At 33.8% G+C, this 22,749-nt stretch overlaps 2 protein-coding genes across 3 annotated transcripts; both read left to right on the plus strand.

The window, feature by feature from the left end:
• Positions 1 to 408: 408 nt before the first annotated feature.
• LOC107457935 (potassium channel SKOR) lies at positions 409 to 4,472 on the plus strand (the record flags this gene model as incomplete). The annotated part of the gene is given in 12 exon segments (XM_016076126.3): positions 409 to 633; positions 716 to 779; positions 864 to 1,203; positions 1,279 to 1,574; positions 1,674 to 1,754; positions 1,847 to 1,945; positions 2,087 to 2,308; positions 2,426 to 2,611; positions 2,687 to 2,762; positions 2,851 to 3,145; positions 3,459 to 3,580; positions 4,024 to 4,472. Coding segments are annotated over 12 exon segments (2,254 nt in total), but the record flags the coding sequence as incomplete, so codon positions are not given.
• Positions 4,473 to 13,120: 8,648 nt separating this feature from the next.
• Positions 13,121 to 21,079, plus strand: LOC107457933 (uncharacterized). Of its 2 annotated transcripts, XM_021127505.2 has the most exons (17): positions 13,121 to 13,235; positions 13,316 to 13,600; positions 13,699 to 13,782; positions 14,133 to 14,273; positions 14,362 to 14,432; positions 14,711 to 14,804; positions 15,873 to 15,950; positions 17,494 to 17,560; positions 18,571 to 18,656; positions 18,746 to 18,796; positions 19,087 to 19,134; positions 19,372 to 19,492; positions 19,586 to 19,766; positions 20,151 to 20,282; positions 20,366 to 20,502; positions 20,658 to 20,735; positions 20,841 to 21,077. In XM_021127505.2, exons 2-17 carry the CDS (start codon positions 13,415 to 13,417, stop codon positions 20,981 to 20,983), a joined length of 1,698 nt encoding a protein of 565 aa, XP_020983164.1. In that variant the 5' UTR covers positions 13,121 to 13,235; positions 13,316 to 13,414; the 3' UTR covers positions 20,984 to 21,077. The 2 variants fall into 2 exon arrangements, with proteins under 2 accessions (XP_020983164.1, XP_015931611.1); XM_016076125.3 differs by lacking the exon at positions 19,372 to 19,492 and having other exon boundaries at positions 13,166 to 13,600; positions 19,087 to 19,171; positions 20,841 to 21,079.
• The last annotated feature ends 1,670 nt before the right edge of the window (positions 21,080 to 22,749 follow it).

Consider the following 22,749-nt stretch of genomic DNA (forward strand, 5'->3'; position numbering starts at 1 on the left):
GGTTGGGATTTTGCTCAAAAGCATGAAATATAGAAGTAATGCTGTTTTCGTGATAAATTATTACATAATAATAAATTAGTAATCCATATTCATTAATCATTATTCATTCAGCTAACAGCCTAGTATATTATATGCTAATAAGCTAGAAATCGAAATACAAATAACCGGTGAAGAAATTATGTGATTTGAGTGGCATAATAATAGTTCCCTAAATTATAATTTGAAAACCTCAATCATTAGCTCATTACTACCAAGAAGAATCTGAATGACACGTGACTAAAATTATTAATGCAGCAACGTTAATAAGGGTTAAGCTAACATATTAAGTTATTCTTAGAACACATGTTGGTTAAAAACATTAATTAATTCATGATTAGATGGTTAATAATTTCATTAACTATAGTGCAGGTGGTATCGATTATGGACAAAGTTCATATTGGTATGGGCAGTGTACTCATCGTTTTTCACTCCAATGGAGTTTGGATTCTTTCGTGGGTTGCCTGAGAATCTGTTTATATTGGATATCATAGGGCAGCTAGCTTTTCTTGTGGACATAATTTTGCAGTTCTTTCTTGCTTATAGAGATAGTCAGACCTATCGCATGGTCTACAAGCGTACCCCTATTGCTTTGCGGTAAATTTCTATTCTTGCTATGCTTAATTATCTTATTATTATTATTATTATTGTGTATTTTTAATTGTTTCTGTTTATGCAGGTACCTAAAAACTGACTTCATCTTTGATTTTCTTGGATGTATGCCTTGGGATATCATATTCAAGGTTCTACTACTTCTTCCTTTTAAATATCAGTTTACTAAAATGCCACTCAATTATATTGAAGAAATGCTTTATTTTTGTGAACAGGTTTGTGGACACAGAGAAGAAGTTAGGTACCTCTTGTGGATCAGATTATATCGGGTGCGGAAAGTCACCGAATTTTTCCATAATTTGGAGAAGGATATACGTGTTAATTACATCATTACTCGGATTGTGAAACTTTTAGTAGTTGAACTCTACTGCACCCACACTGCAGCCTGCATTTTCTACTATTTGGCTACTACACTTCCTGAATCTCAAGAAGAGTACACATGGATTGGAAGTTTACAGCTTGGTGGTTATAGTTATCAACATTTCAGAGAAATTGATCTTTGGAAGCGCTATACAACATCCTTGTATTTTGCTATCGTTACTATGGCTACTGTCGGTAAGTTAGTTATTGTAGAGTTACGGTTGAGTTGTTTTCATATAACTTTGTTTGTGACTTTCTTTTCTTCCACAGGCTATGGAGATATACATGCAGTAAACTTGAGGGAGATGATATTCATAATGATATATGTCTCATTTGATATGGTTCTTGGTGCTTATTTGATCGGTAACATGACAGCTTTGATAGTCAAGGGATCAAAAACTGAGAAATTTAGGGACAAGATGACAGATCTTATGAAATATATGAATAGAAATAGACTTGGACGGGATATCCGTGAACAAATAAAAGGCCATCTGCGCTTACAGTTTGAGAGTAGCTATACCGAGGCTGCCGTCCTTCAGGAAATTCCCATTTCTATTCGCTCTAAGGTAATAACATAAAAGAGGGTGCCTTTGAACTGATTCTGTCTTCAGAGAATATTTGTTAGTTTCCACCATTTTGGATTTTAATCTGATCATCTTTTGCAGATATCTCAAACATTATACTTGCCATGCATTCAAATGGTTCCTCTTTTTAAGGGCTGTTCTTCAGAATTCATCAATCAGATAGTAAGTAATCTATTTCTCACTGTCTTGATAGTTAAATAGTTATGTTTCTAAATTTGCTAGCATGTGTAATTTTTGTTGCTTTAATCTTTCAGGTTACCAGGCTCCACGAGGAATTTTTTCTTCCAGGAGAGGTTATCATGGAACAAGGAAATGTCGTGGATCAACTATATTTTGTCTGTCATGGTGTGCTGGTATGCTTTTATATCTTCACAAGCACGTGTGTAATAATTCAACTTTTTTTCCTTAGGTTCTATTGATGCTTTCAGTCACAAATATCTGCATGAACACCATATCTTTATTGAGTGCTAACTGCTAAAGCTGTGAATATGCAGGAGTTAGTAGGCACTGCTGAGGATGGGACTGAAGAAACTGTTTCACTTCTGGAACCTAACAGTTCATTTGGAGAGATATCCATTCTTTGCAACATTCCTCAACCATATACTGTTCGTGTCTGCGAACTCTGTAGGCTCCTGAGGCTTGATAAACAATCGTTTACAAATATCCTTGATATATACTTTTATGATGGAAGGAAGATATTAAACAACCTTCTTGAGGTAATTATGTTATCCCTCTTATTTCTCACATATCATGCTCCCTTTGATCCTTACTTTATGTTGTGGAAGATGTAGTTTATCATCATAAAGAGAGCTAAATATTTTCATGTTTTATAGGGAAAAGAGACTTCTCGTGGTAAGCAATTAGAGTCAGACATCACATTTCATATTGGAAAGCAAGAAGCTGAACTTGCTTTGAAGGTCAACAGTGCAGCTTTCAATGGGGATCTGTATCAGCTAAAAGGTTTAGTTAGAGCTGGAGCTGATCCCAACAAGACAGATTACGATGGAAGATCACCTTTGGTGAGGAGCTTGCAACATTTCAAATGTCTTGTATGTTTTGGCAATGCTTGTCTCACACGTTTTTTCTTCCAACAGCATCTTGCTGCATCCAGAGGCTACGAAGACATCACACTTTTCCTTATTCAAGAAGGCGTAGACATCAATGTTAGCGGTAACTTTAACCTACTAGATCTTCACTGCTATATAACATACTTAAATTTTTAGCTGCCACTAACATAGCTAATGTGTTAACTTTATAGATAATTTTGGGAACACACCCTTACTTGAAGCAGTTAAGAGTGGACATGATCGTGTTGCTTCTTTACTTGTTAGAGAAGGAGCCGCCATGAAGATAGAAGATGGCGGTAGTTTTCTATGCACAGCAGTTGCAAGGGGAGATTCAGATTATCTTAAAAGGCTACTGTCTAATGGCATGGATCCCAACTTGAAAGATTATGATTACCGAAGCCCTTTGCACGTTGCTGCAGCTGAAGGTTTATACTTCATGGCAAAGTTGCTATTAGAAGCTGGAGCCAGTGTTTTTACCAAGGACAGGTACAAATTAATTGCATTACCATTTTTGCTTTTGGTTGTGATTAACATGAGTAATTTATGACAGGAAAGTGTTTTTTTTTTTTTTATCAAATACACTTTTAGCGGCTGAATTTTTAAAAAACTTTGGACCAAATCAACAACAGTTTCACAAGAATAACTTTTAATATAAGTAAATCAGATATAATTGTCATATATTATAGCTGGATTAGTCCTAAAGTTTTTTAACAAATTTTAAGGATAAAAAATATACATGATTCTTTAGGACAATATGCAGTGTGCTAATGCTGCTTGTTCCTTTTCATTTTATTAACAGATGGGGAAAAACCCCACTTGATGAAGCTCGAATGAGTGGAAATAAGAACCTAATCAAACTACTAGAAGATGCAAAATCTGCTCAGTTGTCAGAATTGCTATGTCCCGCACAAGAACTTACAGGTAATCTCATCCTGCATTGCCTTTATATATTTCAACTGAAAAAAGTTACCATCTTTTTAATCAAATGGAATGTTGTTTTCAGATGTTATATTACATATAAATTAAATGTGTATTAAAATGGAAAACAAATTTTACTTCTGTCTACTACTACAAAAAAAAAATAATATAAAAATATCTGAATTAATCCTCTTGAATAAAATATAATCAAACATTGGTATTTGATAGAAGAATCACTTAAGGTTTGCTCATTGCCAACCTTTATTAAAGCTTTTTCTTTTTTTAGTTTTTGTTTGTTTGAACATCTAGTAAATTTTAAAAAAAAAGCCTTCCTTTCAACTTGATGTGTACTTTTACTTTTGGTTATCTCAAGTTTGAAGTTTGTCTATACCATAGATAATCTATATCTGCAAAATAAATGCTAAAATTTCACTTGTCATTTTCAGATAAAATGCATCCACAGAAATGTACAGTGTTCCCTTTCCACCCATGGGATCCAAAAGATCATACAAAACATGGCATTGTATTATGGATCCCACATACTATTGAAGAGCTAATCAAAATGGCAGCGGATCAATTTGAGTTTCCTAGTGATTCTTGTGTTTTTATTTTATCAGAAGATGCTGGTAAAATTACTGATGTGGACATGATTAAAGATGGTCAGAAGCTCTATTTAGTTCATCAAACACATTAGACTTTGATCCAATTCATACCACGACCACAATTCTTATATTAAAGTAACAGCGTGCCCTTTTTTGTAACGTGTTGTAGTTGTTCGGCTCAGGATTCGGTGGTCTAGGAAACTTTGGACCACTTAGTGGTCCAAGTAGAAAACATGCTTTTTAAGATTTTTTAACAACTGCTACATAGTCCTTTAACTAATTTTAATTATAAATTGACCCTGTATATTTTATATAATTATAAAAACGATTTTTTATTTTAAAAATAATTAATTTATCATGAATCTATCATGTTCATTAACAATTAAATACAAAAACAACAACAATTGTATCCTCCATGGATTCCAATTTTCTTAAAATATTACATTCGATCCGAGACGTTCCTGAGGAGTCATGAAATCGTGTTTTGCTGAAATCCAATCGATTGGACTATCAAACCAATCGATTGAAATTTAACCCAATCGATTGGATTTCAGTTTATCACTAAACAATCAATTGTATATTGCTGGTAAGCATGGTTTTGCATAAATCAATCGATTGGTCTTAGTAACCAATCGATTGAACAATGAATTAAATGTGAAGTTCATGTACTTCAATCGATTGTTTATGATCTTCAATCGATTGAATTTTTTCCAAACAATTGATTGGTCTCAGTATTCAATCGATTGGTTACGGCTAAAAATCGATTGAACTTTGCACGTAACTTCTAATTCAATCGATTGGTTTGAAACGTCAATCGATTGGGAAGTGTCCTAAATGTGTTTTTTTCAGCTTTCAATCGATTGGTATTGTAATCCAATCGATTGAAATTTCAAAATCGCTATATATTAAACCCAAACCATGCGTATTGAATTAGAAGTAACGTTTTAAAAGATTCCAACCCCCATTACCCCCATTTCTGCACCGCTCTCTTCTCTCATCGAACCAGAAAGCTTCATCTTCTTCTCTCTTCTTCTCCAATCAATTCCAACATCCACTCCGCCCTACATACATATTATTAAACCTCAACCAATTCCTTACAAAACCCACCAAATCAATATCCCCAAAATGGCCAGAACTAAGAACACCAAAAGAGCCAGGGTTGAGGGAGAAAGCTCTGCTTCCGCCAGACTGGTTGCTTCATCACATTACATGGCAAGGTGGCTGCCGTCTCAAAGGGCACTGAAAAACTATGTGGAGAAGTTTGAGTCAAGGCCAATTGTTCCTCCCAGGTACATAACAGCCGAGTTCCTTCAGGATAGACGTTTTAATGTGGTGTTGAATGCATTGCAAACACAGCACTTAGTTGATTTTGTACAAACTAGGGATGAGTATTATCCGCACTTGGTTAGGGCTGTTTATAGTACTTTGAATTATGTTGTTCCTGAACCTGATGAAGAGGGTGAGGTAATGTCGCTGATTGAGTTTGATTTAGGGAAACAGCATTATAGAGTTACTTTGCAAGAACTAGCTGAACAATGGAGTCTAGGTTATCATGGGGCAAAATTTACTGGAGGTATTGCAGCAGATGAGGAATGGGGAGAATACAACAGATTAGTTGGTTTGCAGAGTTTACAATATGAGAATCCACACATGGATGCTAGAGGTAATATAAGTTGCAGTGGGTTGGGGATTGAGCAGCGTATATTGATGTATTTGTTTTCATACATATTGATTCCAAGAAAACATAATCATGGAATCTTGTTTAACGAAGATATTTTAGTGCTTTGGGCTATGGTGACTGGAAAGGAGATAAACTGGCCTTATTTTATGGTTCATCATATGCTTGAGATGAAGAAAGAAAAATCAAGTGTTGGTTTAGGATATGCTTGCCATTGGACCAAGATTTTCAAATGACTTGAAATTGACTTGACTGAAGAGAAGAGTGTTGTCTTGACTAATGTAGCCAAGATTAATGAGAGCACTCTAAGACAGATGGGAAGAGATCCGGATGCCCAACAACCTCAGGCTCAAGGGCAACCACAAGACCAGGTGCAAGAACAAACAGAGCCAACCCCCACCACCACCCCTCCTTCGCCAACAATGCAAGATTTGATGGAAGAATTGCGAAGCATGAGAGTATATATGGAGGAGCAATTTGCTGATATGAGGCAGCGTCAACGTATACAAAATTAGTCGGATTGAACACATATATATACCCAAAAAAAATAACAAAATTTGAATTCTATCTTTTTAAAAATTCTTAAAACAGCCGAATAATCTTAAAACTGTTTAAGATATCTTATCTTTTAATTAAAAACAAATACTTTTTCAATTTCAACTTAAGAACATATTTTCAATATAAGAAATTAAATTTTTACAATTTATCTAATTATATCTTATCTATAATTATCTTTAATTAGCTAAATACTCAAATAAAATTCAAAATAATAATAATAATAATAATAATAATAATAATAATAATAATAATAATAGGAAAAAACAAATTAACAAAAGAGGAGATTAGACACATCACATTAATAATAATTATCTTTTAAAACGTTACTTCTAATTCAATATGCATGGTTTGGGTTTAATATATAGCGATTTTGAAATTTCAAACCATTGGATTACAATACCAATCGATTGAAAGCTGAAGAAAACACATTTAGAACACTTCCCAATCGATTGACGTTTCAAACCAATCGATTGAATTAGAAGTTACGTGCAAAGTTCAATCTATTTTTAGCCGTAACCAATCGATTGAATACTGAGACCAATCGATTGTTTGAAAAAATTCAATCGATTGAAGATCATAAACAATCGATTGAAGTACATGAACTTCACATTTAATTCATTGTTCAATCGATTGGTTACTAAGACCAATCGATTGATTTATGCAAAACCATGCTTACCAGCAATATACAATCGATTGTTTAGTGATAAACTGAAATCCAATCGATTGGGTTAAATTTCAATCGATTGGTTTGATAGTCCAATCGATTGGATTTCAGCAAAACACAATTTCATGACTCCTCAGGAACGTCTCGGATCGAATGTAATATTTTAAGAAAATTGGGATCCATGGAGGATACAATTGTTGTTGTTTTTGTATTTAATTGTTAATGAACATGATAGATTCATGATAAATTAATTATTTTTAAAATAAAAAATTGTTTTTATAATTATATAAAATATATAGGGTCAATTTATAATTAAAATTAGTTAAAGGACTATGTAGCAGTTGTTAAAAAATCTTAAAAAACATGTTTTCTACTTGGACCACTAAGTGGTCCAAAGTTTCCTAGACCACCGAATCTTGAGCCTAGTTGTTCTCTACCAATAAGCACGTTCTATGATCTTATAACTAGCAGCACGCTTTCTATTATTTTCAAAATGTTTGCTTAAGTAACTAAAAAGAGGGGAAAAAATAAAACAAATATCTGTCACATATCTATAAATTTAATGTCGACAACTCTTTTTATTCCACTTGAAATTCATTTTTTTACTTAAAATGATCGAGTAAATTAATTTAAAATAATTAAAGTAAAGAAAACATTTGTTAAAACTTTAAACAACCATATTATAATATAATAGTAATTAATTTAGTAATTAATTTTTAGTATATACATTATATTTTTAAACTTCGAAAGATAAAAAAAATGGAAAAGAATAAAGATAAAAAAAATCTGTAAACTTACATTTTTACCATATAATTCACCAAGAATAAATTTAAATTTATTGGATAATCATTTTTAATTAAAGAATTCAATTCAAATCTATGAATATACAAAAGTTATTACAAATTATAAGATTGAATTTAAAACAAAAATAAATTATTTTTTAAGAGAATATACGGATTAGGATATACCCCTTGTCTATGTCACTCACCACAAAGTCGTTCCCTCAAGGATGAGTGGAAACTTGGATGATCAAACCTAATCCAATCGAGTCTTGCAAAAGCACAAACCGCTAGAACTGATGGCATGGATAATGAAAAGCTTGAAATAAGCTGTAGCCGCAATCATGAGTGTCCAAATAAATCCTACATGTGTGTGGGTGAATTCCATCAACCGACTCCATTTCCTCGACCACAAAAATGGAAGCAAAACGATTGCGCTCGTGCACAACCATCTTGGGGATAGAATCCATTTTTTGTGAACATTTTTTGTTAGGTACTCTAAAAACATGTTACTCCAACTAAGTTGAGCAAATGTTTTTCGACCTTTTCTAACAAACAACTTCTGCAGACGCATATAAGTGGATCGAATAATGACTGTGATGGGAAGGTTACGCTTCTCCTTAGCACAACATTGATGCACTCAGATAAGTTAGTAGTCATGTAGACAACCCTTTGGCCAGAATCACAGTATTACAGCCAGACCTTTTTACAAAATGTATTTGCAAACGTCGCAACTCACAAATTCCGATTTGAAATTTCTTAGCACTCTCATGTACGCCAAATATTGCTCCTCATTGGAGAATATGCTACATTATTCAAGGCTTGTTTTCGTTCTTTACACTTGAACAAACTCATGAAATTAGTAACCATATGACGGATACAATAAACATGGTACGCTATTGGAGGATGACATCCACTACCCTCCTCTTTCATTTGTGGCAAGTATGGCTCCAACTCTATTAGATATGACAAGAATACATTGCTGAGGAGTCACATGCGGCTGCGGATTCTTTATAAAGAACGACCAAAACTATTGACTCAGATTTAACTAATACAAAAGTAAGATGTTTGAGTTGCTGCCTTGTGAAATGGCCATTACAAAATCTTTCCATATCGCCCATACAAATATGTGCCATCAACAAATATTCGAAGTTTGCAATTCTTGAAGACTTCAATTGCAGGGAGAAAATGTCCAAAATATCTTATCAAATTACATGGGACCAAAGTCTTGAAGCATACCTGCATAATGTGGTATTAGCTTGATATCATGAATCATACCAGAAAAACACTACTCAGTAGCATTTAGTAACCTTAAAAGCTGATTGAACGACTCTTCCCAATTCCCATAAATTTAAGCAATTGCTTTTTGCTTCACTATCCAAACCTTCTTATACGACGGTTTAAAATTTGTACCATTGCTCCTTGTGGTACTCTAATTGGATCAGATGGATTACCTAAATTGATCAATATGTCCACCATTTTTAGGAATTTTACAATAATATCATAATAAATATGAAACCATTTTTTCTAAAAACAAATGCAAGAATTTTAAAAATTTATCTTCTATCATGGAAAAGATAACTCTACAGATCAAGTTGCTATCGAGATTTGAATGATCTTAGAACATGGTTGGTGTCAAGCACATGTACATAACCTCATATTCACGAACCTCCCAATAACTAAGATTATGTTGATATGCAACCTGAAATATTTACCAACAACCTAGATCATAATATTTGCATCGACAATGATACTTCAAATAATTAGATTTAACCACCTAATACTCTACACTCTAACGAGCTTTAGTTCTTGATGGAAAGATGAATGGAATCTCTGCTGTAGAATCTATGACTAATCCTTAGCTCCACACTCCCTTTTGTGCTATAGTCGTCAGCGCCATAGCATTTAGGTCTAATATCGAATAATGGTTTGGAACTTGGACACGATAGGACATTTTTCATTTTAATAGGAACTTCTATACCAGAAATGATGGTATCTCCAATTATAGCCCCTATAGAGTGTAAAATATATATTTTCTCACCATTTTCATAGTGTATGAGACAGATGTATGCATTTCGATTAGGATCGTATTATATGGTTACGATTCTAGTATATATGTCTTTTTCATTCCGGTGAAAATTGATTTTACGGTATAGACGCTTATGACCTACCCTTTTATGCCCTGTGGTAATGATTCCTCTGGCATTACAACCTTTACCACAACGACGTTGTTCATAGATCAAATTATTTTGTGAATTGGATTTGACTTGACTATCTACGACTCCATTGCGTGTGTTTGGGGTAGAAGTTTTGTATACATGTATTGCTATGCTTGGAAGTGGTAGCGGTGATGGCAATATATGCCGTGAGGAAGTAAAAGACGATAATTGAGTTATTGGGACAAACTCTATATCGTCATCTCTATCACTATCCGAACCAGTCTGGACCCACTCCTTGCTGACTCGAACTCTTTAGAAACCAAATTAGCACCGGATTCGGCCATTCGGAGAAGACCGAATTCTTGTGGGGGATTTGGTTCTCCCCACCTGACTAGGTCCTGCTGTACAACCTTTTGGGATTGTACATGAGGAAGAAATAAGAACTACTGCCAACGTACACTAACTCAATGCAAAACTCCATTACTTATTCAGTCACAATCTTTCCATAGCAATCGAGGATAGCTTGCACATGATCATCATTTTTTAGCCAGGATACCTTATATTAAATATTCCACATGGCGTCCAATGAAATGTACCAATACCCAATTTTTCGAATGCAATTAATTCAAGCATTCTCATATTGATCAAAATAAAACTTTTAAGTTCTGTCAATGAATGCAACTGCCAAATATGCATAACAACAGAATCATTGTATATAAAATATGCACCATAATCTTTACGTGATATTGTTACATTCGGATAAATAACAACAATAACTATATGTTCACTAGCCATTTGGTAATTTTGTGTTTGTGAGAAAGAAGAAAGAATAGATAAAAGATGATAGTTATAGCTTTTGTGTTTGTGAGGATATGATATACATATATATAGCAACTGTTTTTGACAAGTTTACATATAATTTCACACACAGCACATGCATTATAGCCTTCTTTCACGATTTTGTTAGCATCAGCTACGCAATTGTGAACGTCCACTATTATTGTGTAGGAACCTGTGCGCAATAACATTTTTAGTCTATTTCATAATCTTTGCCTACGGATACTTGTGAAATTGTCAGTAAATATTTAAAGCGGTAAAAAATTTATATAATATTAAAAAATAAATGTCAATTTTTTTTATTTATTTAAAAAAGCCCTCATTTTTCTCATAACCACTTTATATTTTAATCATGTGATTATTCATAAAGTCTTTACGGTTAATTATAGGGCTGGCAATGAATAGGGTAAGGTATGGATTCTACCTTAATTCTACCCGCAGATTGAAAATTTCATTAAAATTTTATCCTACCCTACTCGCGGGTTGAGAATCTCTCAACCCTAATCCTACCCGCACCCTAAAGTTCTAAACCCTATCCTACCCTACCCTACCCGCAGAAATATCACATTTTTTCAAAGTAAATATAAAATTCAATCATTTTGAATTTCATACATATTAACAAAATAAAAAATGAAAAACTAACACTCTAAATTATTGGAGGAGAGAACTTTTTCAATGGGAGTTGGAGCTACTGAACCAACTTCACAATACTTTGAGAGTGGTCAAACTTGCATTTGGGAGAGAGGATAGAGTGGTGTGGAAACATGATAAACAAGGCATTTTTTCTACTAACTCATTTGTGCAGGTGGTGCAGGTGGAAATGGCTCCAGAGGATATATCAAGTTACAGCTTTACTAAGTCGATTTGGAAAGGGCTTGTCCCTCCTAGAGTGGAGTTATTTGTTTGGTTTGGATTGATCGGCAGGGTCAATACAAAGGCGAGACTGTGTCGACTAGGGGTTATTAGCCAACAAGATACTCTATGTGTATTATGTAATAGAGGTGATGAAAATGACTACCACTTGTTTCTTGGTTGTAGTTTTACATGGCAGGTGTGGTGTGCTTGGTTATCTTATGTCGGGTTGCAATGGACATGTCCGGGTACAATCAAGGAGCACTTTCAGAGTTGGACTGAGGTATCAAATAGAAAGGAGGAACGCAAGAGATGGATGGTGTGCTTTTGTGCGATCTTGTGGAACATTTGGTTGGAACGAAACCGAAGGATTTTTGAGAAAAAAGAAAAAGGAGTCCAGGAGATTATAACTTTATCATTCCAAAGCTTCTCTGAGTGGTTAGGTGCTGATCCCTTTTGTTGTTGATGACAATGTCGGAGATGACAGAGGGATATTTACGCTTTTATTTTCTTGTGTACTTTTGTCACTACTCTTGCTCCACTTTGTGTGTTGAGCTCTTTCTTTAAAAAAAAAAAACACTCTAAATTATTAAATTAACTAATTAGTTTTGTGGTTGCTCATTTATTGTAAGTTATTATATGAAAAAGGTTGTGGGTTCAACTCTTACCTCCTTCACATATACCTAATTTTTATAAAAATATGTGTTATATATGGGGTGTGGGTAGGATAAGGTACAACCTAAACCCGTATCCTACCCTATTCGTACCTGGACAGGATTAGACCGAGTTGAATATCTGCGGGTAGGAAGAACAATCCTTTTGGATTTTCATTTGTGATTTCACACTTGCCTACCCTAAGTTGTTGGCATCTCATGGGAGAATCTCTTCCCCCAGATTTATTCCTCGTCTCCATCTTTATTTTTCACAAGGCCACATTTTTCGCGGGAACTCCATTCTCTATCTCTCTGATAATTCTGATTAATTATTAATTTTTATAGGAATAGAGTTGAAAGTATCCATCCTATATAAAAACAGCAAAATTTTATACAAAAAGTCTAAACAACAAGATGATAACTTCTTTTAAAATGATACAACGGGGGATGCCACGGCGAGTCAGAGCACAAAACAGTGGATGAAGCGGGGGATGCAGCAACAGAGAGGAGAATGGACACGACTATAGAATTGTGGAAAGGAGTGTCACGAATATAGAGAACGACGAGGTGAGGATGATGGAACGGTGATAGTGACAATGTGGTAAGACAGGAGAATGGCGAGAGAGTGGTTGCAGAGATGTTGGATGGAGTATTGACAATGTTAAGGATCTATGAATTGAGGAAGAATTATGCAAATAAGGATTAAAAATTGAGTTTCTCTCCCTCAAAATAAAACGAAAATCTCCGCTCATATTCTCACACCTGTTTCGAGAGAATTTTGTTTCGTTTTCATTCTCACAAAATAATTCTCCATAATCAGATCTCTAGTCGAGATTCTTGCATCGAGGCGTTTTGCCATCCCTATGTACAATCAGTGTAATCAAATACATTCAATTCTTATTCATCATTTTGGGTTTGTCTAACAACTCATTTGGTACTTTATTTAAAATTTGTAGCAATCCCGTAAGATATAGGGAAGCACAGACTGAGGCTACATCCAGTGTGCATTAGAATTTGAGTCTGCGTTGCTGTCTTCGTTAAACCCTCTAAATGAAATGACGCCTAAACCCTTCAATTTTCCCGCCAAACGCCGAACCGGCCTTCTCCTACTAACAGCAGCCGTTGCCGCCACCGCCGCCGCCGCCCAAGCTTCGAACACTCACGAGCTCTCCTCTCTCTCTACAGGAAAACTTGGAGCAGAAGTGCACGGCCTCGTCCGTACTGCACGTGCCGTCTCTGCGGTCCGATCCCTTCAATTTTCCTTTCTTTTTCTTTGGCTTGAAGTTTTCGGTTTTCTTCACGCGGCTCTTCATATTTTTATTCCGATTTTTTTCCCCAGGTAGCTTCTACTGTTGCTGATTACGAATTCTCGTTGCGCGGCCTCCGAAAGGACTCCGATCAGTACCGTCACTTGATTTCCGAGGTTCTCCCGTCATCTTTGATATTTGAGAATGAATTAGTTAAGCTTTGTAATTGAATGCTTTTGACTATTATTTCGGTGATTTTCAACTCGTGGCTTCATGTAATGTTATGCGCACAAACTGTTTCTTAGAATTATGTTAGGAGCTATTCGAATTGTTTTTGTTATATTTTCAGCTCGCTGTTTATTGTTTTGAGGATTGGTATTGGAAATGATGAAAACAAAAGCATTTCACTTGTTCCTTCAACCTATCTTAAAAGCTGTAAACATATGTACTAAAAATGGACAGAAAATAAACAAAAGTTTTCAGATTCAGAATTTGAGATGCTGATTTTTTTTTTTTGGTGGCATAGGTTCATCTACGGTCTGCCAAGAGGTTGTTGAAGTTATGCGAAGTGAACAAAGGGTTTTATGTGAAGGCTGGGCAGTTTGTTGCTGCTCAGAGAGTGATTCCGAAAGAGTACTCGTCAACTTTGTCCGCACTGCAGGACCAGGTTTGGCTCAAGACATTCTGTTTGATTTTGAATTTTTATCTTTTGGTTGGTCGTCTTGCTAAGTTTGTATGGTATCTAAATGGCTTAGGTTGCTCCTCTTCCTTTTAAAGTTATCAAGGGAGTGTTGAAGGATAATTTGGGACCAGATTTCACTGAGATGTAAGTTGCCCTTTCCAACTGAATTTGGTTTTACAAACTATGCACACCTAACCAAGATTAAGGTGTTTAATGTCTTGCGATGTACTAGAGCCCTTTGCTAAAGCATTGACAGTGCACAAGTAAGATTCATTGCTTGAATTGGCCCTGTCATCAAGATAGTATAATCAAATCCCCGTGCTTGCTTTATTCTTTTTCCATTAATTTAAAAGACTTTTTTTTGTTTATTGTTTTATTTTTTCATTAGGAAAAAATTCTCAATATTTATGTGAATTTTTCAGGTTTGAGTCATTGGATGAAGAACCTATAGCTGCCGCATCTATTGCACAAGTTCACCATGCGGTGCTGAAAAGTGATCAGGAAGTAGCAATCAAGGTGGTTTCTTAATAAAACCTAAGATAATTTGGACATATTCTTTACTAATTTACTTACAACTACTCACATGGTATCTTTTGTCAACTTAATTACTAAATTACCTTTTCTGTAAGAAGTAAACTATCTGAACTGAGCATCTTGTTTCTCATCTGAAAAATATGCCTGTAGGTTGAAAATAACATTATCATTTCAATATCTCCTTGGCTAGGTTTAATTTGTTTACACTGTGTATTGATTATTCATCTTCACTTGAATAGCGTGTTATAAGTTATAACCTGGCTTTGAGATACTATTTGAGTCCAAACCTAGCAATAAGCAATGGCTGAGCTTGAGAAATTTTGAGGGGGAAAAAAATTTTAACATAAAAAATACATAACATTATATAAAAACAAAATTTATAAATATCACAATTTTTCAATATTTTGTCATTACCATGACAATAAATGAATTATGATGATGATGAGCCTTTCCAGTTAGCCCAATAGTCTGTCACGTTGAATTAAAATAAGTATTGAGTGAATGGGTGAAGAGCTGAACACATGTACGCTTAAATTGTTACATAATACTTTAGCCAAATGAGCTTGTTATGTTATCTGTAGTACTACTACTAAATATTTTACAAAATGTTTGGGGGGCCATGGCCCCCCATTGTCCACAAAAAGCTCCGTCAGTGACAATAAGGACACCTATAAATTAAGAGGCTGGAGGTTATTTGGGGATTTAGGTACCAAATTTTCATTGATTGTACCTGACTAATGATGGTAGTCTGTTATAGTAACCATTTCTTCCTCTCTTTTCTCCCTGTAAGAACGAATTCTTTTTTATTAAAAGAAGGCTATTTAGAAGATATTGTTTTTTCACTAAATCACTCATCATATGGGATTATAATATTACATGGAATGGAAAATGCTAAAAGATTTATACTTTCACATTAAGTAATAAAAAGTTCTGTCATTTTCTTCTATGTGAATATGTAATGTTTTCTTTATTTATGGTCGCCCTAGATTGAAGTGACACTCAGAGAAGCCCTTCTTGTGTTGAAAATTCATGTTCTTCACTGTTAAATAGGTGCAATATCCTTGGGTACAGCAGCAGATGACTTTTGACACAAGAACAATGTATTTCCTATCTAAAACTATTGCATGGGTATGCTCTGACTTTTGGAAGCTCTTATTTACTGAAAGATATTAAAGCATTTATGCAATTATGCTGCACTTAATTTTTACTTAGATTTTTCTATTTGCTGGAATGATAATTATTATGCAACGTCAATTGTTGAAAGGAAAACAAGAAGTAGAAAAAAACAGTTTCAAAGCGAAAGGAAAATGATTAATATTATGATAAGAGAGCTGAATTATCTTAACATGGTGATCCAATGATTCAATTATTGATCAATCAAGAACACTATATTTAAGGGCATTAATATTTTATGTGATGAATTAAGGACTAGCTTGAATGTTTTTTCTTTGGTTTCGTGACACCATAGCTAAGAAGTGATTTAGTCAAATAATATCTTCTTACCTGCTAGAGTACTTATCACATTATAGGAAATAATGTCTTCTAATATTTATTGCTGGTATTCCCTGGAAAAGTTTGAGCTAATACATAAGGTGGTGGTTTACATCATTTGTTGATAAGTCTGTTACCTCAGAAGAAGTATTAAACAGCATTAAACATGTTGTAGTAATTACTAATAATCATAAAATTGGAAATAGAATGTAAGATCAATGAACACACAAAATAATGTTTGGAAAAACTCGAGCCTTTTTTTTTTCTTGAGAAGTTGTTCTAAGTCTAACAGAAAATGGGTTACAGGTTTTTGTTTAATACCTACCAAATACTCCCGACATCCACAAATATGTCACTTTTGTCATAAAACACATTTTAAGAAATCACTAATGTCAACAATTTTTAAAGTGTTAAGTCAAAATTAACTTGGCCTTTTCTCTGTTCAAATTAAGTGCTTATTGTTCATTGGGTGTATTAGTATCAATGAATACGGGTATTAGTGGAGAGAAGATATCAAAACATCTTTAAACTAATCAACGACTTATATTGTTGGACAGAGGGAGTATGAATTTTGACTGAAAACTTGCTGAAAAGATTGATTATATATGAGTTCGCCTATGCATTCGGCAGCAATACATTCCTTGTTTAAATTACTAAATAACAAGAGTTTGCTTGTTTTCTCGATTTAGTGGCAATTATTTTCTTCCATGCCAAATAGTATGAGTGCTTAATATTGCATAAATTCACATATTCAGGACTTTATTAAGTGTTAGGACATTTCAGTTTTGTCAGAAAGATCCTAGGTAATGCTGGAGGGGGATATATTTGGCTGCAGAAAAATTCCATAATCTTTGCCCTTTAGCAAAGGTACTGGGTTTCTCTTCTGAGCTGATGTACTATCTCTTCTTTTTTAATATCCTACATAGATTTAGGGAGGTTTCCATTCCTTTTATTTTAATATATGTTCTTAGATTTTTTGTAAAAAGTAAAATAAGAAAAGATAAAACTTACCAAGTAATTTATAATTTCCTCGAATTTCATAATTTCATTATCTAATTGCTGGATGAAGTTGAACTTTGTGCAGTCTCTGTTCTCTCTTTTAGATTTTCAAACAAGTAGTATCATCAACTCAGGGACTTCTGTTGTTATTTTACTTTATGATTGCATTTCTTGGATGTAGTTATACCCACAGTACAGGTTTGAGTGGCTACCATTGGCATTTGCGGACTCCATGGCTGCAGAACTTGGTCAGTAATAATTTGTAGAAAACATACCTGCGTATTAGTATTATATCAGCGTTCTTGTCGCATTTTACCTTTATGTGTGACACTGACATTTTGTATTAGAAATAGAGTTATTTTCTATAGACGGATGTGAATTATATGCTTGTTATAATTATATGATAGATTAACAAAGCTAAGTATATAGGTCATGTTTGTTTTTAGGGCACTACCTGTAGACAGTAAAACTAAAACATGTGATATGAGTAGTTTGATCTTGTTTTGATTAAAAAACTACTGTGGGATTTTGCTCATTGCTTTAATTTTTGTGTTATTTTGAATAGTTATGCCTTTTTTCTTACAAAATTTAGATTTAGATTTTCATATGCTATAGTTTACCTCATCTGGATATGGGTTGCTTTACTTTTCTTTTTCTTTAATTTTGGTCTTTCGTCTTTGTCATTATATCAACGGGATCTACTTATTGATTTAGGGTTTTTTTCTTCTTTATTTGTTATAGGTTCTATTTATATTTTAGTCCATACTTTTGTTTGGAACTGCTTTTTAAAGTTTCAAATTATTAAGGATAGACACCTCTAAATCGGGTAAAACCATAGAGAATAGTAGTTTATTTCAATGCAATTTTATGGTTTTTGGAGTAGTTTTTATTCTTTCTTAATTCTTCCCAAACTCAAAATAATCAAGAATAGGCACAAATCCAAATTGTGTGAAGCTATAGGGACTAGTAATTAAATTCATTGCAATTTTTTTTCTTTAATTTTTGGAGTACTGTTCTTTTTCTTTCTTTCTTCTGATTCTTTTCAATTTATAGCATTAAGTAGGCATTTTTATTTATCTGCTTTTCATGTTCATGTTGCAGCCATTGGTTTTTATCAGGGCACAGTCAAGAAATTATTCCATTGAACTCAACATATTTAGTTCTTTGTTTGTATGTTTTACATTTACTTCTAGCAGCTGGTAAGTTATCCTCCTTAGTTACTGAATGAACAATACAAGGCTGGATTAATTTCACACAGATTTTATTCATGAGGCAAGGAATTCTGAGAGAGCAGCCAAAAACTTGAGAAACAACAAATTGATCAGGGTTCCTCATGTATTCTGGGTATGATAGTCTTCATTATTTTCCTTTCAATAGAATTTAGTGCTTACTATAATACTTTTACCAACATAGTATGATATTAATGCATGCAGGATTTGACTAGCAGGCAAGTCCTAACAATGCAGTTTTATACAGGGCGAAAGGTATGTTCTGAATAATATCTTTGTTGTTACACCAAATTGCCAGGGACATTTTTGCTTTGCTCATGTATAACTGCATGAATCATGATTGATTTTTTATGGGATTCGGCTCAGTTAACACCACCTTATTCATTTCTTAATGAAATATTCTAGTATTTAAAAAATGAGCCAAGCAAAATCAGTTCTGGTCAATTTGTACTGTTTTCCAGTTTGTAGTAATTCTATTCTAGCTGTTGTAAGCTTTGTATTTCTATCTATTGCATTCTATTAATAGGGGTCTTATTACAATTCAGATTGATGATTTAGACTTTCTGAACCAGCTTGGAGTAGAACCAGAAAAGGTTGACTTATCACAATTCACAACTATGGTGAACTCATGTAAATTGTATTTTCCTGTTCTTTACAGTGGATGTAATAAGCTTCATTGTGGTTACAATTTTTGCAGATGGTTCATTATTGTGATACTCAATCTGATAAACATTGACTATGAGAATTTCATTTTGTCCTACTTTTGTAGTGCTATACTGCTATTGTTATGTACTTTCTTTAACTGATGCATTCTAAACCTGATACTGAAGGTAGCAAAATCATTGATTGAACTATTTGCTGAAATGATATTTGTGCATGGTTATATACATGGTGATCCACACCCTGGTAATATATTAGTTTCTCCTGAAGGTTCCAATGGCTTCTCTTTGGGTATGTACCTGTGTATGGTCTGATTGAAATATGGAAGATTGTAAGAATTGAACTTGAATTTTGATCATTTCCCCCTTTGGAAACTTCGTGCAGTTCTTTTAGATCATGCAGTCTACAGGGAATTGGATGAGGAATTTAGAAAAGACTTTTGTCAGTTATGGGAAGCTTTGATTCTTAAAGACTTGAATAAAACATTGAGGCTTGGTGAACGATTTGGTGCTGGGAAGTATTCTAGATATCTGCCCATCATTTTCACTGGAACGCCTGTTGAAAGGTGATCTTTCTTAACATTCTATTTGATGATGCACATAAATAATTTTAGTGTACTTGTTGAAGAGAGTTTATTTTGGGTCATAATTGTTTCAGATTTTGAACTAAAATTTTTCATTCAACTGAAAATGGTAAAAAAAATAAAAATAAAAGAGGATAAGGTATATTATATTATCAAAGATAGGTTTATACGATAAGCTACTATTTTCAGCTTTTAAGGAAAAATGTAAGCTGGAAAGCTGATTTTTTTATATTTTGGTAATTTTTTTTATAAATTAAATATGTAAAAGGTGATTATTACTTTTTTTTGTAGTTGTGCCTCAAATATTACTGTTATCTTGCAATACAAATTACAAAACATATGATGGAACTTTTGCTTGAGTTGCAGCAAACATGCTTTTGGAATATCAACTGCAGAAAAAGAGACCATGAGAAATGAGTTGAAGTCTCTCTTATTTGATGACTTATCTTCATTCATGGAGACCCTGCCTCCAGATTTTATTGCGATAATGCGCATAGAGTAAGAAACAAATTCATCCTAGCTTCTTTGGGTGCAGAATTTGTAGTGCTGAATAATTAATATATTTCTTTTTTTTCTTCTAGCGGAATGATAAGATCTATCATTAGAAAGATGGGTGTATCTCGGGTCACCAGGCTGCTAACTTACACTAAATATGCAGTATATGGTCTTCTCTGTTCAAAGTTGGATGTAGAATCATCTAGAAGTCCCATGAAATTTTGTAAGTTCGCTTATCATATCTTAGAAGTTACTCGAGAACTTTTCTTAATCGTCATCTACACAATGAACTTCTGTCAAAATATATAGTACGGAGAAAAGAAAGCAGGAGCTTTCAGAATGAGTGTTCCCTCTTATTTTTCTTTTTAATGCTTTCAGACTTTGCTGTGGAAGCTGCTTTTCTCAGTTTCATAGCAACCTTAAAATATGTTCTCATCCTAATAAAGGTTCTTATTGGTGAGAATGCTCTTTCACTTGTAACTTGTTTTTATAAATATTATCTCATTTTTTTATAAGGAAAAACTAAAACCTAACCATCTATTGTTTTCTCTGGTTTTTTAGGGAGCATTGACAGTACCCCATGGCGCCGGAAGGTGAATAATGTTTTGAATTACATGTATAGCAAGATTAGTAGTGAGTTTTGGGGCATTGTGGTGCATCCTGTTTTTCTTCTATTATGGATCCGTCTTAATGTATTATTTTAAGGATCGAGTTCTTTTATATATAAAACAAGGTGGTGGTTGTGATGGTATGCTATACAAATGTTAAAGTGCATTCATTCAATGTTAAATTTTAATAAAAACCTTGTAAAAAAATGTTTTCAGATGATACTCATCGGTTCTTTTTCCCCTCCAAAACCTTAAAAAAATATTGAGTAAAATGAGATGAGTATTCTCTGTGAAAAAGTAATTTCTTTAGTGAAGTTTTTGAAAGAAAAAAAGGGGGAAGAACTAAACACGCACTAAGTTACCACTAGTTGCATGGATATAAACATTTTTTTTTCCAAAGTACATTGCTCATTTTGAAGGGTGGTTTTAAAGTATATTGTTATTTGTTTTATGTATATACGAAACTTCATACTAATCTAGTACTACCAAAGAATTTCCTGTTTATACTATACTCATAGAAATGGAGTTGGTTTAGAGCTATATGAATTACCAGACTCTTTTTTTTTTGGCAAAGCATCTTGGAGTTATATAGTTGATCTTCAAATCAATATAGCTAAACAGATACTTGAGATTGTAAATCCAAGGTTAGTCTTGAAAGTTTCAGTTATGCATGTATGAGAATGTATCACTTCCAAGTTCCAACAGCTTCAGAAGACAATGATAAGCACCCTCCGTTGTCCATGATATTGATCATTAACATCTTTTCTTCTTTTTCTTCTCATTTAAAAGAATTTTCTAGAACTAAAAACACAAGAAATTTTCTAGAAATATGTTGGAAACTCTACTTTGAATCTCATAAATCATCATGTATAAGCTTTGCACGAAACAAAAATATGTATTGACCATTGAATGCCGGTAGAGTGGGTTTATTCTCCACGAAGAATATTAGAGAATTAGCCGAAATTATTTTTGTCATTATTTTTAGTCATCAATCTAATTTTTTTAGTCTAATAATTCAACAATATATTTAGCTCACATTTTTTAAACATTGATAATTAGCTGTTGGTAAAAAAAAAAAAAAAATTGTTGGTCATCTAATATTTTTCTAGTTTTCGCCATAGACTTATGGTTAACTCTTAAGCAAATAACTTTGTTATTTTTATTATTTTACTCTTTAATAAATATCCTAATGCAAATTAAGTGCTATTGTTCGACAAAAATAATGGTTGGTGTTATTTTGGTAACCTGAGATAGATGGATTGGACTTGAAGGATTGACCCAAACATCAGTGGAAGGTGATCTCCGACTTGTTTACGATCGGGAGCCGCCGTCGAGTTGTGTGTTTTGAAGAATGGGGGATGGTACCTGCAAAGACAGTCCAATGCCTAAGTCAGCAAGGGGGGGTGGTACTTGCAAAGACAGTCCAATGCCTAAGTCAGTAAGGGGGTAAGCAGATTTAGAGTGTATTAGAACTTATTGTTACCTGAAGGTGTCAGTGTATTTATAATGGTGATCCAATAACCACTGTTGGAGTAGTTCCACTTCTGAAGGTGGACCGTCCCTTTATCTTAGGATTGTTGAGATATTAATTTTGGAAGAGGATGAGAAATTTAAGGGACAGTTACTTATTTGAATAAATGTTATCTGGCAGCCCATGTCAAGTCCGACCTCTTTGAGAAGGAACTTATGTCAAGTCCGACCTCTTTAGAAGATGTTGAGTAAATGGTGAAAACTAATCTTTAGGTTGGACCTTCTTATCTTACTTAAATCTGGACCACAGTGTTGTATCAGAATATGAATAGTTAGATTTTCTTTATGGTTGCTTTTTGAAAATAAGGGATGATATGCTCTTCAGAGCACTT

This window comes from Arachis duranensis, chromosome 7 (genome assembly GCF_000817695.3).
Source record: "Arachis duranensis cultivar V14167 chromosome 7, aradu.V14167.gnm2.J7QH, whole genome shotgun sequence".
Taxonomy (NCBI): domain Eukaryota; kingdom Viridiplantae; phylum Streptophyta; class Magnoliopsida; order Fabales; family Fabaceae; genus Arachis; species Arachis duranensis.

Coding starts and splice junctions, on each gene's coding strand:
- LOC107457933 (XM_021127505.2), top strand. CDS start 13,415: ATGACGCCTAAACCCTTCAATTTTCCCGCCAAACGCCGAACCGGCCTT. Junction 20,503..20,657: donor TAGAAGTCCCATGAAATTTT/GTAAGTTCGCTT, acceptor TAATGCTTTCAG/ACTTTGCTGTGGAAGCTGCT. Junction 20,736..20,840: donor CCTAATAAAGGTTCTTATTG/GTGAGAATGCTC, acceptor CTGGTTTTTTAG/GGAGCATTGACAGTACCCCA.